The sequence below is a fragment of the Schistocerca cancellata genome, chromosome 4 (assembly GCF_023864275.1).
Source record: "Schistocerca cancellata isolate TAMUIC-IGC-003103 chromosome 4, iqSchCanc2.1, whole genome shotgun sequence".
Classification (NCBI taxonomy): domain Eukaryota; kingdom Metazoa; phylum Arthropoda; class Insecta; order Orthoptera; family Acrididae; genus Schistocerca; species Schistocerca cancellata.
The window spans coordinates 59,194,949-59,214,579 of NC_064629.1; the positions used below are offsets into that span (position 1 = coordinate 59,194,949).

At 39.7% G+C, this 19,631-nt stretch overlaps 1 protein-coding gene across 6 annotated transcripts in view; it reads right to left on the reverse strand.

Moving 5' to 3' along the window:
• The window catches only part of LOC126183431 (N-fatty-acyl-amino acid synthase/hydrolase PM20D1-like), a 291,898-nt gene that overhangs the window by 89,098 nt on the left and 183,169 nt on the right, over positions 1-19,631 (reverse strand). For all 6 annotated transcript variants that reach the window (XM_049925409.1, XM_049925407.1, XM_049925406.1 and 3 more), the window contains one exon: positions 15,677-15,763. In XM_049925409.1, the coding sequence (XP_049781366.1) occupies positions 15,677-15,763 (87 nt within the window). The remainder of the gene's footprint in view (positions 1-15,676; positions 15,764-19,631) is intronic.

Here is a 19,631-nt window from a genome sequence, read left to right on the forward strand (position 1 = left end):
CCCTACCACAGGTTACACATTTTTGAGTGTGGTTGTAATGATGGCACTGGTAGCAGCACATCAGATTCAGAGTGTACGGTTGGACTATGATAACTTCATAGCTTGCTTTTATCTTGGATGGAAGCACGACTTTATCGAGCGTGAGAAAAAGAGTGCATGTGTGCACTAAGGATGCATCCACCTTTTTCATACCTCCACGGACTATAATAACACCCTGATCAAGGGGTAAGTCTGGATTTCTGACGCAGTCTGACCATCAAGCAGCCTAGTGTAAATAACACCGTGTGAAGAATTCAGCATTCAATGCGCCCCGACATGAAGAGGATAGCCCTGGAGGAGTGAAGCTGCAAGCAGTTGTTATGCTTGAGAACCACAAGTAGTCCCCAAAAGCAAAGTGCCATTGTGTAAACAAGAGCAAGATTTTACAGGGCCAGCAATTGCATCAACACCTGGATTAACCATAGCAAAAGACTGACTGTCTTCAATATGTGAAACAATGAGGAACTGAGGTGCAGCTGGGAGTGCCTTTGATTCGTTAGCCTCATTCTGCTTATATTTAATAGATAGACTGACAAGAAAATGTTTGGCTCATTGCGAGTAAGTTCTCCATGATTGCCAGCATCTCCAATGGTGCACTCCTTCCAACTAGGGTGGCCTCCCCTCAGAGGGGGGGATCACTCACCTTCGGTGATTGTTCACATCTCAGGTCACACCTTCTGAACACCTGGCAGATGGTCCAATTGGCAATTTAGGAAGGTAACAGCTCAGGCAATCACCCCTCCCTGGGCCTGGACTGTACCAGGGGGTAAATGCAAACTCTACCTATTGATCCGGGGCTGGGAATTATATATCAGATGCATGGGCCAACCTTCAGGAGAGCACAGAGAGGAAGACGAAAAGGAGGAACTTCAAACGCCAAAGCAGAAGAAGGGTAGGAGAAAGGGGAGGGGTGGGGGTGGGGGGGGAGGAGAAAAGAAATAAACGAAAAATGGAAAAACTGTGGAGGGTCTGTTCTGATGTTGGACTACTGAAAATCCACAACACTGTCCCAAATACATCTCAGACATGTTCTGCAAGGAAGGGGAAAAGAATACAAGAGGATAGAGATGCAGCACAGAAAGGAAAAGATGCTGCAAAGGCTGGACCCCATGCTAGCCAAGCAAGAAGTTGCCAAAGAGTGGTGAGCCCCCTGGTGAATGAATTGTGTGTTAAACACAGTGAGAAACAAGTAAGTGTATTCTGTTGTAAGGGTCTACAGGTTGCATGCAGCCATAAGTTATGGACACGTGCTCGCCAGCTGGCCTGTATGGAATGCTGACGATTCGCTTGGTCAGTAGATGTGCGTCCAGCCACACTGCAATGGAGTATGCAACTGGCCACCGTCGGCAGCGGGCAGTATTAACTAGCGCAGCCTTGGGCGCAAATCTCTCTCTATTCTTAGCTCACCATGGAGCCTTTTGATATGACCGTAATTAGCCAGTGTTAGGATGTCAGACACAGTGATGATGGGTGCGCATAGCGTGTGTGTTTTATAATCTGCCTTTGCTAATAAAACTGTTTAAACTTACTTCTTGCGTTCGCGTATTGCCGTACTTCAAGAACCCACCGCTTACAACCCCTGACAAAATATTCATGTAATCATCAGGGGGATAAATTGAAACCGCCACTGTTAAAAGTGCGAGGGTTAAACAGGGGAAAGCTATGTAACTATGGAGAAGTTGACATAGAATTAATTCTTGGCCAAGGCCAAGACCAAGATGAAGGTGAAAATAAAGATAAATACACAGCAAGGGTGCAAGTAGTTTCAAATAACGAAACGCGTTACGATGGTGTACTTGGATTTGATTTCTTGTCCGCTAACAAGGCAGAGATATTTATCACAGAAAGAAAGATCAGACTAGGCCATAGTAACTACAACCTTGGAAATCATTCTTCAGATCGTACTCAAAGGAACAGCAATACTTATGTCAGGGGAATGGACCACCCAAACGATGCATCAGTTCAAACCGTCTGAGTCTATGTTCAAATTGATCAGCCCCAGCAGATTCCCAAGGGAGCAGGAAAGACAATCTACGTTGAAATTAAGTAACCCCAATGCAAGGAAGGAACTTTGTTATTAATTGAGCGATCCAAGAAAAGTGAGTTATTGGATACAATGCATTGTTATGTTGCTAGAAGTGTAGGTGTCGCTACAATGGTGAGACAGAATGTCACAAAAGTCCCGGTTACAATAACGAATATGAGCAATGAGGATGTTGTTTTGCCACGAGGAACGAAAGTTGTTGAAGTGTTGAACATCAGTAAAAATGACATAATACAGATTCCAGATGAGGTAACAAATGCTGCAGTTATAAACACACAGATTTTTGTATCAGTACCGCAAAATTTCAACGAGGGGATGAAGTTAATAATGAACTGAAGCGCAAGATTTGGGAAAAGATAGAACATTTGGCAGTTGATGAACAGAAGATTTTAGCACCTGTTTAGCTGGAGTATGCAGATTTATTCCGAGAACGTGTAAATTTACCTGTCAGTCCTTTAGTTCAGCATCATATTCATACAGGGAATGCTGCCCCAATCACACAGAAACCTTGCGAAATACCATTTAGTCAAAGAGAGTTGGTAGAAGACATGGTTAAAGAACAATTAGAAGCCGGAATTATAAAACCAAGAGATCCTTCAGACCCACCATGGTGTTCATCTGTTGTAATTGTAAAGAAGGAATCAATTTCAGGAGAACCACAGTTCCATTTTTGTGTTGATTGACGATCTTTGAATGCTGTGAGCACACCCGACATTTACCCCTTACAAAATTTAGTGGAAACCTTGGATTACTTGGGCAGATGTCGAATTTTTTCAGTTTGTGATTTAACAAGTGGTTATCACCAGTTAAGAGTGCATCCAGATGATCAAGCAAAAACTTCATTTGTAACAGCAACAGGGGTATACAAGTATCTTCGTATGCTGTTTGGACTTTGTAATGCTCCAGCTACATTTCAACGCCTGATGGATTCAGTTTTATGAGGGCTCACCCCAACACAAGCACTTGTTTACCTTGATGATGTAATAATTTTTGGTGAAAACACGAAGCAGCATACTGAGAGACTACAAGCTGTTTTTGAGCGTATTAGAAGTGCAAACCTGTCTTTATCAATAGATAAATGTCATTTTGCACAAAGTAAAGATAACTACCTTGGTCATGTTATAACTAGTGAAGGTGTTTGACCTGATCCAAAATTAATTGAAGATGTAAAGAATTTTCCTGAACAACAGAATTTGAAAGAACTACAATCATTCTTGGGATTGTCAAATTTCTACAGATGATTCGTAGATGGTTATGCGAATATAGCACGTCCAATGACACAGCTACTGAAGAAAGGAGCCACATTTAATTGGTCAACAGAATGCAAAAAGGCAATGGAAGAGCTTAAAACTGCTCTAACCACAGTCCCAGTGTAAGCCAATCCAGATTTCAGTAAACCTTTTATTCTTTCAACCGATGTATCCAATTTTGCCAGAGGTGCAATCTTGTCTCAAGAAGCTGATGGTCATGAACATCCAATCTCATTTGCTTCCAGACAATTAAACAAAGCAGAATGTAATTCTACTACTACTGAGAAGGAGCTTTGTGCTTTGGTTTTTGGTATAACACATAACAGATGTTTCTTAACAGGAAGAGAATTTACAGTTATTATAGATCATGCTGCACTTATACGGTTATTGAGCTTAAAGGATCCAAGTTCCAGATTAAGAAGATGGGCATTAAGACTGAGTGAGTACAAATTTAAGGTTATTCACCGACCTGTAAACAACATGTGAATGCTGATGCAATGAGTCAAAAAGTCAATGTTTGCGTTATAATAAATCAAGAAGAAGAGTTGAAGGCAGCTCAAGAAGAAGATCCACAATGCAAATTATGGAAAAATGATCACTGTTTTGTCGAAATAGATGGATTATTCTGCAAAATCACTAGTAAAGGAAACTGCCTAGTTATTCCAGAAAGCATGAAAGAGCAAATCATGAGAGAGCAACATGATTGTTTATTATCAGGACATTGTAGTAAAAAAGCAACAAACATTAAAATAGCTCAAATATTTTGGTGGCCGAGTCACAAAGCTGATGTTTCCGAGTTTGTTTCACAATGTGATACCTGTAACAGACGGAATAATGTAGGAAAAAGTAGAGCACCATTGCAAGAACTGCCAGAAACAAGTGAACCATTTGAATGAGTAGGATTAGATGTCGTAGAACCGTTGCCTAAGACTAAAGATGGAAACAAATACATATTGACAATGTTAGATCATTTCTCTAGATACCTTCTCACAATACCAATACCTGATCAGAGCGCTGGGACTATAGTTAAAGTTTTTGTAAAAGAATGTATTCTTAAGTTTGGATCACCATTAAGTATAATTAGTGATCAAGGAACGAATTTTATGAGTGAATTACTTAAACAGACTTGTAAGCTCATGCAAATAACTCAGTTAAGGACTACACCAGCACACCCTGAAGGAAATGGAAGAGTCGAGAGAGGTTAGCCATTATGTGAGCAGGGAACACGACAATTGGGATGTCTGTTTACTGTACTTGGTAAGTTGTTACAATGCCAAAATGCACAGCTCAACTAGCCTAAGTCCATATGAGATCATCTAGGGAAGAAGAATGCATTCACCCTTGGACTTTGCAGGATTGACTGCCAGATTCAGCAATGAACACATAAGGGATCTAGCACGCAAGCTAAAGGAAGCATGGAGGGGAGTCAAACAGCGGAATCATCAATCCTTTCTTCAGCAAACAAAACAACATGACCGCCAAGCAGCAGTGCCACAGTATCGAGTTGGAGATCTTTTGTATCTGAGCAATGTGGTGTTAAAGAAGAGTCAAGTCAAAAAGTTTAACAAGTTTTGGAAAGTACCATATACAATCTTGGAGGTGTTATCACCAGTCAATCTTAAGCTCCAACTGCCCTTTCGTTCGATTGTTGTTCATGTCAATCATGTAGCCATTTCTCAGTAGATTTCCTGTAGTGTCGCAAGAAGACGAGGACTGACCGAGAGGCAGATCTGCTGTTCTCAAACCCTGGAAGCGAGAATCGCGAGGTCACAGTCCAGACTTCGAGGCCAATGCATCATCATGTTCCGAGCAATCCTGTTCCAGACACCCCTAGAATCTGCATAAACGTGTGTAGTGTGTGAGAGTGCAATGCGTGTGTTTATTTCAGCCATGTGCTTATGTGAATGTGTTGTGAAAATTTAGTATTGAAGTTATTACACGAGTGAAACTAAACCTTTTATTCTGCAGGTTATCACAAGAAACTCATTTATTTTGTATTCATTGTTAACTGTAATATTTAGAACTAACTAACCACGTACAATTTTATTCTAATGTTTGCTATGACTGGGTATTCTACTAATGCTGTAGTAATAGTACCACAGAGTACAGGTGTTTTGTTTGAACCGCGATCGGACATGGTAGTTTCAACAAGTAATACAAAACTTGTCCTCAAGTACAATCTGAGTGAAATCCAGCAACAGTTCAATTCTGTAAAGAAGCAGATTGACCTAATTCGTTCTGTCAAGGGTAATGATACAATTTTGGAAATGGGTACATCTTGGTAAAATAACTGGATCACAGCCAAAATACAGGTAGAGTCTCCATTTGCTAATTATGAACAAGAGATTTACTGTTTTTTAAAGCTTTTGCCACATAAAACTTTAATTAGGTGTAAACAAGCCTGGTTTGATTATGGAGGGAATATCTTTCATACTGTATTTAGTACTTTAACTATCTCGAGGTCTACTGGAAGTTAAAGGCAAAATATTAGCTCTTGAACAACAGCCCAGTACAGATTCAACTAACCTCTCTAATGAAATTATCATATTAATGAATACTCAAAGAACCATTACTAACCACAAAGTTTTCATTGAGCAGAATGTAAAGCAATTTATCTCACATTTCCACGTACTCTGTAATGAAATGAATGCAGATATCCAAGAACTATTCCAAGTATTAAATGCAGTGAGTGCACACTTAGATTTAAACACTCTTTTGTTAAGGATTACTGATAGTTTATCAAATGCTAGAATTGATGCCCTTAACTTAAGAACAGCCTTAGAGAGTAGTTCAAATGATTGAGCAGTGTACTACTACATCCAGAACAATTTTTACAGATCCTACTATCAATTGAACAAAAGCTAGATGCAACATATACCATGATTTACCCTAGTAACTCTTACAATTTATATGCTTACTATAAGTTAACCACCACAAACTCCTTAATGATTGAAGATGAATTAATTGTTATTGTTTCTATTCCCATTGCTAGACCAAAGCATGATTTTGAAATGTATAAGGTTTATACTTACCCTGTGAAATGGAAATAGGCAGGTATTCATGTAAAGTATGTACTGAATGATTATCTTCTGATAAGCAAGGATTGAAGATATTTTGTGTCCCTAAATGAAAATGATTTGCATATGTGTAACCATAGTCATAAGTTAATTTGCCCTGAATCAGCAGTATTCTTAGACAGTAGAGTGTACAGCTGTGAGAAAGAATTGTTTATGAATCATCCCCCAAGAGATGATTGCCCTAGAATTTTAACACATCTTTATCATCCATTTCTTAAATGATGTTCTGAAGGTATAATTTTCTCATTTAACTCCACCCTTGATGTCACATTTACATGTAAAAACTATGATACACCTGAGCTACCCTTTACACTAAAACTGAACAATAGTGGATTAATCTTGAATGCCACACATTGTGATTTATCATGTGAACTATTCGATATGCCTAGTGTGTTGTCATCTACATTTCATGCAACTGGACATTTGCCATTAACTAGAATGTTGTCTGTTTGTTACAATGATTCATACATATTAACATATGGGAAGCATTCCTTATCAAGTTTTTCTGAAGACAATAATTTAATTAAGGACATCCATAAAAATGTAATCTCTTCAATAATGAGTTAAATTTCATTGAAGCAGCAAATAGAATTAAGTCCTTCGATTCTTCCAGTAATGTTAATGCTGACTTGATCGTCAGAATTGTGTTTTCATTGCTTTTATTAATTTGTCTTGTCAACAGCATTTGTCATGTATGAAATTGTCATCTTGAAGGAACGCTTCTCTGTACCAAACGTTACTGTGTCTTCAAATGAAATACATGTCGCAATGCCTTCTGACGCCACAAATGGCGAAATAGATTCATAATGCCCAGGAGGTGGTTTTGAGCCACCTATGGTTGCTCTTTTTCTCTGGGGAGAGTGATGTAAGGGTCAACGGGTTGCACACAGCCGTATGTTACGGACACATGCTCACCAGCTGGCCTGTCTGGAATGTTGATGATTCACTTGATCAGTAGACATGCATCCGGCCACACTGCAATGTAGTATGTGACTGGCCGCCATCTGCAGTGGACAGTATTAACTAGCATGTCCTCAGGTGCGAATATGTCTCTTTTCTTAGCTCACCATGGAGCCTTTTCGATACGACCGTAATTAGCCAGTGTTAGGATGTCAGACACAGTGATGATGGGTGCGCATAGCGTGCATGTTTTATAATCCGCCTTCGCTAATAAAACTGTTTAAACTTACTTCTCGTTTTCGTGTATTGCCGTACCTCAAGAACCCACTGCTTACAACTACTCCTGACAAATTTGTGTAATCATCATCCGGGGCAACAACACAGAGTAACCCCCTTATATTGTGATAATAAGAGGAACCTTTGCCCTGAGTCACAATGCTCAAACAATATGTGCTGGCGTGAGACACCACTGTATTCATGAGCTAACACAGGAAACCTCACCGTCAAGTTGGTTAGTACCCACAAGCAACAACCTGATTTTTTGATGAAGGTACTGCTGAAGATTAAGCATCAGTGGTTCTGCTAAGCCATGGGACTTTCAGACTACATGAATTAACAACTTGAGAATTTGCAGGGGTGTTGAGAAAACAATGTTTTTTTTTTTCGTTTTCTGGTGTCTTGTACAGCAGTTTGTTGTTTTGCATCTTTAGTCAGTTCTGTAAATATATTGCTGAATAAATAGTTTCTGATGATTAATGATCCTAGCAATACAAAGTACATGAATTTCATTCATCAAAATCAACTTTATAATCACCAAAGGACCAGTTACAGTCATAGTCCAATAACATGTCCTCTGAATTAAGTACAAGTATCTCTTCCTAGGATAGAATACTATATTTGAACCTCAGATGTTTTTCATCCCTTGTCCCTGCTGCTGCTTAATTGTTCCCACATTTGTCTTTATGGGGAAACAGGACTCAAAAAAGGGTAAAATTTTGTCTGCCACAATGCTTGTTTTGTTAGTCCTCTTCCTCAGTGAATTTTTATAGCCATCTGTGTTTTTCTTTACAAAATTTACACCCTATTCAGAAAGTATACCTACTCTACAAATGCCTCACTACTGCTTCAGGTATAATTTACTGAATGTATACACACTGTATATCCTTAAGAAAATTGTGTTGTGTAAAACAGAATAATAAAATGATCATAATGAGGAGACACTCATAATTTCAATATATGAACCAGATGCAATTGTCGTATGATACTGTGGTAAAAAAGAGCTACAGATCACAGTTCATATACAACTGAGAGACAATTTTACGATAGGTTGCCAAATAATATAAAGAAACTCCCTAGACATCTTTCTAAGATAATTTGAAACAGCTGTTAATTAAAAGATGTTTATTCTCACTCAGAAATTTCTGAACTTTATTATTGATAGCACAACTTCTGTATATTGCAGTATATTACTGATGGTAAATATTTATATAATAGTATCTAATACAGTACTTCTTGTATACATTCACTATATGTATTGCATGATATAGTTGTAAATGTACAAAGAATGATGCTGTGCAAGACTGTAAAGTTATTATGGACACCTAATTATTATTATTATTTCTGTCAGTATTATTATGAATTCTGACATCTTTCTTCTGTCTGATGCAAGGCATTACCATCTTTACTTCATTTATCCTCTCTCTCAGTGGAGGGCCACTATGACACAAAGCACTGCAATAATTTTTTGTGGAGAGCATTTTGATTTGATATGCTTTGCAGGGACAAATTTGATTCATATTTTATTTCAGTATATCTCAATCAGAATAATTCATTTGGTTTCTGATATTAGTAGCTTGGTACCATTTGTAAACATAGTGAATGTGTGGCAACACTTGATAATAGCCTAATAATTGAGGTGTAAGCTTCATAAATTAAGGTTATACACTGAAAAGTGTGCTCCCTGCCGCCGTTGGATAAGCAGCTGCAGCAGCAAGTCGTATACTCTTAGCTCACTTATTTGTTACATAGTTTAATTCTTAATTCCTTTGCGTGTTTTTGGTACTTGTATTGTTTAATTCATAAATTTCGGGCGTATTATAGTATTTGAGAGTGTAGCATCGCATTTTAGTACCTGAATAGTGTAAAATCGCGTAGTCTCCTTCCGCCGCTGAGCAGTGTGTCAGCAGTGCACAAGTAGCAGCATTACTGCATCTATTAGGCAATATTTTATTTTAATAACCGTTTAAATTTTGTGTCGAATTGTTTGTGCTCTCTGTAGATTACTTCAGACGTTCTTTGCACAACAGTTTTTAGCATGGATAGGGACTGCAACTGCTGTGTTTGGATGCAGGCTGAGTTGGCATCCTTTCACTCCCAGCTTCAGGCAGTGTTGGCTTCGGTCACACAGCTTGAGGCTGTTGCCAATGGGCATCACTGTGGGAGTCCGGATGGGGGTTTGTCGGGGACGGCCAGCTCGTCCCACGCATCCCCCGATCAGACTACGACTGTGGCTGCCCGGGATACTGCCCACATTGAGGTTGATCCCTCACATGTGGTAGAATGGGAGTTCATCTCGCGGTGTGGCAGGGGGCAAAAGACATTCCGGAGGGCTGAATGGAAAGCCTCTCCAGTTTGTCTGACGAACCGGTTTCAGGCTCTGTCTCAGGCTGATACTGATCTTCAGCAGGACATGGCTGCATGTCCTATTCCAGAGGTTGCCCCTCAGTCTGCAAGATCCGGGCAGTCGCAGAAGGTGGGCTTACTGGTAGTTGGGAGCTCCAACGTCAGGCGCATAATGGAGCCCCTTAGGGATATGATGATGATGATGTTTGGTTTGTGGGGCGCTCAACAGCGTGGTTATCAGCGCCCGTACAATTACCCAATCTTTGCTCAGTCCAATTGCACCACTTTCCTGGATGATGATGAAATGATGAGGACAACACAAACACCCAGTCATCTCGAGGCAGGTGAAAATCTCCGACCCCGCCGGGAATCGAACCCGGGACCCCGTGCTCGGGAAGCGAGAACGCTACCGCGAGACCACGAGCGGCGGACCCTTAGGGATATGGCAGCAAGAGAGGGGAAGAAAACCAATGTGCACTCCATGTGCATACCAGGGGCAGTCATTCCAGATGTGGAAAGGGTCCTTCCGGATGCCATGAAGGGTACAGGGTGCACCCATCTGCAGGTGGTTGTCCATGTCGGCACCAATGATGTGTGTCGCTATGGATCGGAGGAAATCCTCTCTGGCTTCCGGCAGCTATCTGATTTGGTGAAGAATGCCAGTCTCGCTAGCAGGATGAAAGCAGAGCTCACCATCTGCAGCATCGTCGACAGGACTGACTGCGGACCTTTGGTACAGAGCCGAGTGGAGGGTCTGAAACAGAGGCTGAGACGGTTCTGCGACCATGTAGGCTGCAGGCTCCTCGACTTGCGCCATAGGGTGGTGGGGTTTCGGGTTCTGCTGGATAGGTCAGGAGTCCACTACACACAGCAAGTGGCTACACGGGTAGCAGGGGTTGTGTGGCATGGACTAGGCTGTTTTTTAGGTTAGATGGCCTCGGGCAAGTACATAAAGGGCAACAGCCTCAAAGGGTGTGGGGCAAAGTCAGGACATGGGCAGACCAAGCAGCAATCGGTATTGTAACTGTAAACTGTCGAAGCTGCATTGGTAAAGTACCGGAACTTCAAGCACTGATAGAAAGCACCGAAGCTGAAATCGTTATAGGTACAGAAAGCTGGCTGAAGCCAGAGATAAATTCTGCCAAAATTTTTACAAAGGCACAGACGGTGTTTAGAAAGGATAGATTGCATGCAACCGGTAGTGGCATGTTTGTCGCTGTTAGTAGTAGTTTATCCTGTAGTGAAGTAGAAGTGGATAGTTCCTGTGAATTATTATAGGTGGAGGTTACACTCAACAACCGACATAGGTTAATAGTTGGCTCCTTTTTACCGACCTCCAGACTCAGCAGCACTAGTGGCAGAACAACTGAGAGAAAATTTGGAATACATTTCACATAAATTTTCTCAGCATGTTATAGTCTTAGGTGGAGATTTCAATTTACCAGATATAGACTGGGACACTCAGATGTTTAGGATGGGTGGTAGGGACAGAGCATCGAGTGATGATATACTGAATGCACATCCGAAAATTACCTCGAGCAATTAAACAGAGAACCGACTCGTGGAGATAACATCTTGGACCTACTGATAACAAACAGACCCAAACTTTTTGACTCTGTAAGTGTAGAACAAGGAATCAGTGATCATAAGGCCGTTGCAGCATCCCTGAATATGGAAGTTAATAGGAATATAAAAAAAGGGAGGAAGGTTTATCTGTTCAGCAAGAGTAATAGAAGGCAGATTTCAGACTACCTAACAGATCAAAACAAAAATTTCTGTTCTGACACTGACAATGTTGAGTGTTTATGGAAAAAGTTCAAGGCAATCGTAAAATGCGTTTTGGACAGGTACGTGCCAAGTAAAACTGTGAGGGATGGCAAAAACCCACCGTGGTTCAACAACAAAGTTAGGAAACTACTGCGAAAGCAAAGAGAGCTTCACTCCAAGTTTAAACGCAGCCAAAACCTCTCAGACAAACAGAAGCTAAATGATGTCAAAGTTAGCGTAAAGAGTGCTATGCGTGAAGCGTTCAGTGAATTCGAAAGTAAAATTCTATGTACCGACTTGACAGAAAATCCTAGGAAGTTCTGGTCTTACGTTAAATCAGTAAGTGGCTCAAAACAGCATATTCAGACACTCCGGGATGATGATGGCATTGAAACAGAGGATGACACGCATAAAGCTGAAATACTAAACACCTTTTTCCAAAGCTGTTTCACAGAGGAAGACCGCACAGCAGTTCCTTCTCTAAATCCTCACACAAACGAAAAAATGGCTGACATCGAAATAAGTGTCCAAGGAATAGAAAAGCAACTGGAATCACTCAACAGAGGAAAGTCCACTGGACCTGATGGGATACCAATTCGATTCTACACAGAGTATGTGGTGTCACCGCCAGACACCACACTTGCTAGGTGGTAGCCTTTAAATCGGCCGCGGTCCGCTAGTATACGACGGACCCGCGTGTCGCCACTGTCAGTGATTGCAGACCGAGCGCCGCCACACGGCAGGTCTAGAGAGACGTCCTAGCACTCGCCCCAGTTGTACAGCAGACTTTGGTAGTGATGCTACACTGACAAATACGCTCTCATTTGCCGAGACGATAGTTAGCATAGCCTTCAGCTACGTCATTTGCTACGACCTAGCAAAGCGCCATTACCAGTTTATATTGAGATTATAAGTAATGTATCATCAAGACCGATGTACACCAATTATGGATTAAAGTTAAGTATTCCAGAAGCTATGTACTATTTTTGGCTACTATAATTCCTTGTCATTTTCCAGACCTCACGCCAGCCTGCGTGAGCTTAAACGCGTGCCTTTTGGTTTCCTCCAAACTCCGTGAATTGGCTCCTGCCAATTCACAACAGAGTACGCAAAAGAACTTGCCCCCCTTCTAACAGCCATGTACCGCAAGTCTCTAGAGGAATGGAAGGTTCCAAATGATTGGAAAAGAGCACAGATAGTCCCAGTCTTCAAGAAGGGTCGTCGAGCAGATGCGCAAAACTATAGACCTATATCTCTGACGTCGATCTGTTGTAGAGTTTTAGAACATGTTTTTTGCTCATGTATCATGTCATTTTTGGAAACCCAGAATCTACTCTGTAGGAATCATCATGGATTCTGGAAACAGCGATCGTGTGAGACCCAACTCTCTTTATTTGTTCATGAGACCCAGAAAATATTAGATACAGGCTCCCAGGTAGATGCTATTTTCCTTGACTTCCGGAAGGCATTCGATACAGTTCCGCACTGTCGCCTGATAAACAAAGTAAGAGCCTACGGAATATCAGACCAGCTGTGTGGCTGGATTGAAGAGTTTTTATCAAACAGAACACAGCATGTTGTTATCAATGGAGAGACGTCTACAAACGTTAAGGTAACCTCTGGCGTGCCACAGGGGAGTGTTTATGGCACCATTGCTTTTCATAATATATATAAATGACCTAGTAGATAGTGTCGGAAGTTCCATGCGGCTTTTTGCGGATGATGCTGTAGTGTACAGAGAAGTTGCAGCATTAGAAAATTGTAGTGAAATGCAGGAAGATCTGCAGCGGATAGGCACTTGGTGCAGGGAGTGGCAACTGACCCTTAACATAGATAAATGTAATGTATTGCGAATACATAGAAAGAAGGATCCTTTATTGTATGATTATATGATAGCGGAACAAACACTGGTAGCAGTTAGTTCTGTAAAATATCTGGGAGTATGCATGCAGAACGATTTGAAGTGGAATGATCATATAAAATTAATTGTTGGTAAGGCGGGTACCAGCTTGAGATTCATTGGGAGAGTCCTTAGAAAATGTAGTCCATCAACAAAGGAGGTGGCTTACAAAACACTCGTTCAACCTATACTTGAGTATTGCTCATCAGTGTGGGATCCGTACCAGATCGGGTTGACGGAGGAGATAGAGAAGATCCAAAGAAGAGCGGCGCGTTTCGTCACAGGGTTATTTGGTAACCGTGATAGCGTTACGGAGATGTTTAACAAACTCAAGTGGCAGACCCTGCAAGAGAGGCGCTCTGCATCGCGGTGTAGCTTGCTCGCCAGGTTTCGAGAGGGTGCGTTTCTGGATGAGGTATCGAATATATTGCTTCCCCCTACTTATACCTCCCGAGGAGATCACGAATGTAAAATTAGAGAGATTCGAGTGCGCACGGAGGCTTTCAGACAGTCGTTCTTCCCGCGAACCATACGCGACTGGAACAGAAAAGGGAGGTAATGACAGTGGCACGTAAAGTGCCCTCCGCCACACACCGTTGGGTGGCTTGCGGAGTATAAATGTAGATGTAGATGTAGATGAGCCACGGAAACTGGTACAACTGCATGATATCATGTAGGCCCCTATGAGCATGCAGAAAGCCGCAATATGATGTGGCATGGACTCATGTAATGCCTGAATTAGTACTGGAGGGAACTGACACCATCAATCCTGCAGGGCTGTCCATAATTCCATAAGAGTACGAGGGTTGGTGGTCTCTCCTGAATAGCACTTTGCAGGGCAACCAGATATGCACAATAATGTTTCCGTCTGGGGAGTTTGGTGGCCTGCAGAAGTGTTTAAACTCAGAAGAATATTCCTGGAGCCACTCTGTAGCAATTCTGAACGTGTGGGGTGTTGCATTATCCTGCTGGAATTGCCCAACTCTGTCAGAATGTACAATGGACATGAATGGATACAATTGATCAGACAGGATGCTTACATACGTGTCACCTGTCAGAGTCATCTCTAGAAATATCAGGGGTTCTATATCATTCCAACTGCACATGCCCCACACCATTACAGAGCCTCTACCAGCTGGAACAGTCCCCTGCTGACAGGCAGGGTCCATGAATTCATGAGGTCGTCTCCATACCCGTACCTGCCCATCCATTTGGTACAATTTGAAACAAGACTCATCCAACCAGGTAACATGTTTGCAGTCATTAACAGTCCAATGTCAGTGTTGATGGGCCAAGACAAGGTGTAAAGCTTTGTGTCATGCAGTCATCAAGGGTACACAAGTGGGTCTTTGGCTCCAAAAGCCTATATCAACGATGTTTCGTTGAATGGTTTGCATGCTGACACTTGTTGGTGGCCCAGCACTGAAATCTGCAGCATTTGTGGAAAGGTTTCACATCTGTCACATTGAACGATTCTTTTCAGTTGTCATTGGTCCGATTCTTGCAGGATCTTTTTCCAGCTGCAGCGATGTCAGAGATTTGATGTTTTACAGGTTTCCTGATATTCATGGTACACACATGAAATGGTTGTATGGGAAAACCCCCACTTCATCACTACCTCAGAGATGCTGTGTCCCATCACTTGTGCACCGACTAGAACACCATGTTCAAACTCATTCAAATCTTGATAAACTGTCATTGTAGCAGCAGTAACTGATCTAACAACTGTGCCAGACACTTGTTGTCTTATATAGGCATTGCTGACAGCAGCACCATTTTCTGCCTGTTTAGAAACCTCTGTACTTGAATACGCATGCCTATACCAGTTTCTTTGGTACTTCAGTGTAAATTAAGTAGGGCATAGGGTGTGTGTCACACGCTAAGATAGCAACAATAAGATTTAAAATATATTTCAACATGTAATTACAGGGAAAATTTGTGATGTGCAATACACCAACTGAGAAGAGACATTGTAAAACACTTAAAAACTACCTCATTTTAAAAAGAATATTGTATGCTATTTTTCAACCAACTTCTATAGTACACAAAAAAATACAAATATTCATATTAAACATACTTCCTCATCATGACCAAAGGCAATGTAAAAGGTTCTCCGAGTCCTTTGTCCCTTTTCAAGCATATACTCCAAAGCTTCCAGAATTCCCTGTAAATAGAAATTAAAGATAAATAATAATTAAAAAAACTGTCTCACAAGAAGAGGTACATAGAAACGGTAGCACTATGTGTGTTTAAGATGCCAGTCATCATGTTTATATACCTACTGAATACCTGTTAGATTACATTAGAATTTTGATTTCTAGCTTCACAGTAGGTTCCTATGTTCAAAGTAGTTTATTGCTTATCATGCAGCATGAAAAAAGAAAGTGTTTAATACTCAAGTACTAATTAAATCCTTAAAAAACGTATTTTTTCTTTTTGTAAATACAGATCTAAAGCAGATTTATTATCTATATTGATTGCATTATTTTTTAAATGGCTTATTATGGCTCAACATGAATGATTCTCAAACCTGCATACAGCAGTTACAAAAGTAATCCATCCAGCTTTTAATGAATTTACACACTATGTCTCACAATAAAACGTATGTAACTGATAATTCAAATCTGATGATGGTTCATATTGAAGCAAAACTGATATTTAAAAAAAATAATGTAGTCAAGATGTGTAATAAATCTGTTTTAAAACCAGTGATTGCAGATTTGTTCTCCAAGGATATTATATCAATTTTTGTAAATAGAGTTCTTTAATGAAACATTATGTGTGCAACAAACTCATATACCTATGATATGTCAATGTATATCAGGAAGAGTTCAGATAACTAACTGGAATGGAGACAAGTAACATCCTCAATAACAGCGAGGGCATTACCTAGTTGGATTTTTATTGAATAAGCTTTGACTAACTGCCCAAGACATTCCTGAATATACATTCAAACAAATATTATATGACTGGTTAGGTGCCCATCTGTTTTATGACTTGTAAGGAATCATTTATGGCAATGTACACTCAAGTTAATCTAGAAAGTTAGGAGTTGTAGATATGCAGAGATAAATAGACTCGCACAAGATAGGAAGATATTGAGGACAACATCAAAACAATCAATAGCCTGATGACCCCAAAACTCATGCAATTTTCAATTAGAGGTAGCTACTAAGCAAGAGAGCAAGCTTTCTTATTGACAGGTCACATGGAACAGAGGAATGCACAATTTGGCAAGAAAGATTTCAGAACATCTGAGCAGAGCCATATTGTCTCTTTTTTATTTGCCATAAGGTCAGTGGTATACCAAGACCACTGAAGCCTTCAAAATTAGCCGTTATGAAAAATAACACACTGATGACATAGGTCACAATCAATGTATTGTAACAGCAGATAAACATGCAACAGTGCAGCAAATTACTCCTACATCCAATTCTAGTGAGTACCCATACCATACAGAATGTCTCCTTGTTAAGGGCTACAGGACCAAGAAATCCGCATGTGTATTTCCACCAAGAACATGTGAAAAGACATAGATCAGTATGAATAAAGACATATTGCTATTTGATGCTTCAGCCATGAAGAAGGGTAGCCTATATGGGTGAGTCATGGTACACAATAGTAAATGCTGATATAAAGTATGGAGAATGATGGAAATTATATGAGGTGATGCATCCAGCTAGTTAACACTGCATGCAGTTGGTGGTGCTGTTTGCATATTATGGATGATTAGACAGAACTAAATGTAGCTTTATATGTAGCTTCTTCGATATCTGTCATCAGATTTTATTCTTTAACTATCCAAGAACCTGCTGTGCAATTGTGTCCATGTGTTTCTTTACCTACAGCACCTCAAAATCAATCTGAACATTCAGCAATACTTTAGGTCATCTGCAACACCACAAAGTGAGATGCTCTTGATTTTGACCCATCTGTACAGTTTGCACAAGTTGTGGATGGCAGTTGAGTGATCATAGATAAGGATTGTTCCCAAACATGTTTGGAATCTTGGGGAGTCCATGCTGTGACACCTCACCACAGCTGTCAATGTGAAATGGGGTGTTACAAACTACTACATCAATGGGTCTAGTTAAGTTGTTCATTAATGTAATGTTATGTAAACAGCTAACATACTGCACTGTTTTATATATTAATATAACTATGCTACATTGTGTTAGTAGTTGTCTGTTGCCGTAATTGCCTAATAACAATAAATTATTTTTATCATTATCAAATCTGTCATTAAACATTTTGATAAATGACAGCAGTCAGTTGCAGAATCCATAATTCACTGGAGATTTAGATTTTTGACTATGACATAGTCATCATTGTTGCTGAAATACAAAAAGAGAGGATCAAGAACAGGTACAAAATATGTATATAACACAGTTATATAAATGAGTATAAGTGGAAACACAATAATAACATACCATTATCATAACATACACATGTGAAAATAAACACTAGCATTTACATGGCAGAAACAAAAATGAAGCCATTGCTTACAACCATTGCAAACAATGATAAAATAGATCATCAAGGACTTATAGTGTGTTCTATTGGAGAATACATGCAGAAAGCTATAGCTCAATTTTATTGAAGGCCATAACTGTTAAATGACTCTTAAAATACAATACATCTAGGAAATACAAATTAAATAGTGAATATATGTAAATGCATAAAAAGTGAATATCAGAATTTAAATGCAAATAAAGTCATAAAAGACAGGAGGAGTCCCCTATGGGATTACCATGTTTAATTTTATAATAAGACTAATGGATTTTTAATAATTTATGAAAGTTTTATAAACCAGCAATTTCTGTATGAGTGCACCTTTTGTATGTACTTCAGTTTTGGCTACGCCTTCCAAATAATAGTTCCCTTATACTAATTATTGGTTTTAACGGTAGTTGGTTTGATAAACACTGTAGCCCCCTTTTTTTAATATTTGGCTTAATGGTTTCCAATAAAACAACTTAGTAGATGCCTTGATATTATGCCACCAATGAGGTGCAGCACTATCAATGATGAAAGTATTCCATAGTTGGACACTGGTCTGTGCATTGTCTTAGCACAACAATCTTGTTTAAAAATAAAAAAGTAAGTGTATTTTTTCAAAAGTTTGTAATGGCTCTTTTTGTAAAATTCTCTTTTGTGACAGGTAAACCCAGTTCCTGATAAAATTTCAATTTACATTATTGATCTGATACTATATACGTTAGAGATCTGATGTACATATTAGCAATAACTTTATAACTATGTGACAGACGCAAATGGAAGTGTGTAAATGGAAATTTATTCAAACATTAAGTTCTTTAAAATAAAGTGTGTTTAAATTATTACCTCTCTCAAATGTAATCTCAGACAGGGTGCTTGATCCCTATTATGGCACTATTTTATATATTTTTTTTATAATGCTGCAGATTTTTCAGTTTTGTTCACAATGCCTTTTAACAGCTTTTGATACACAGTACTGAAATATGTTGTATGAAGCTTTTGTAAATGAATCTTTTAATCCATTAGTCTTATTATAAAATTCAATATGGTTTTATCACAATGTAATTCCATATGGGGTGCCTCTTGTTTTTTATGACTATTTGTGTGTAAAGTCTGATGTTCACTTTTTATGCATTTGTACATATTCATTATGTAATTTGCATATCTCAGATATATTGTATTTTAAAAGTCATTTAATGATTATGGCCTTCAATAAAATTGAGCTATAGCTTGCTGGATGTATACTCCAATAGAATGCACTATAGGTCCTTGATGATCCATATTATCACTGTCTGAGCTGGTTGTAAGCAAACAGCTTCAGTTTTGTCCATGTTATGTAAGTGTTAGTGTCAGCAGTCACATGTTTATGCTCTGACATGGTTAGGTCTATATGACTTCTGGTAAAAACAAAGATGATGTGACTTACCAAATGAAAGTGCTGGCAGGTCGACAGACACACAAACGAACACAAACATACACACAAAATTCAAGCTTTCGCAACAAACTGTTGCCTCATCAGGAAAGAGGGAAGGAGA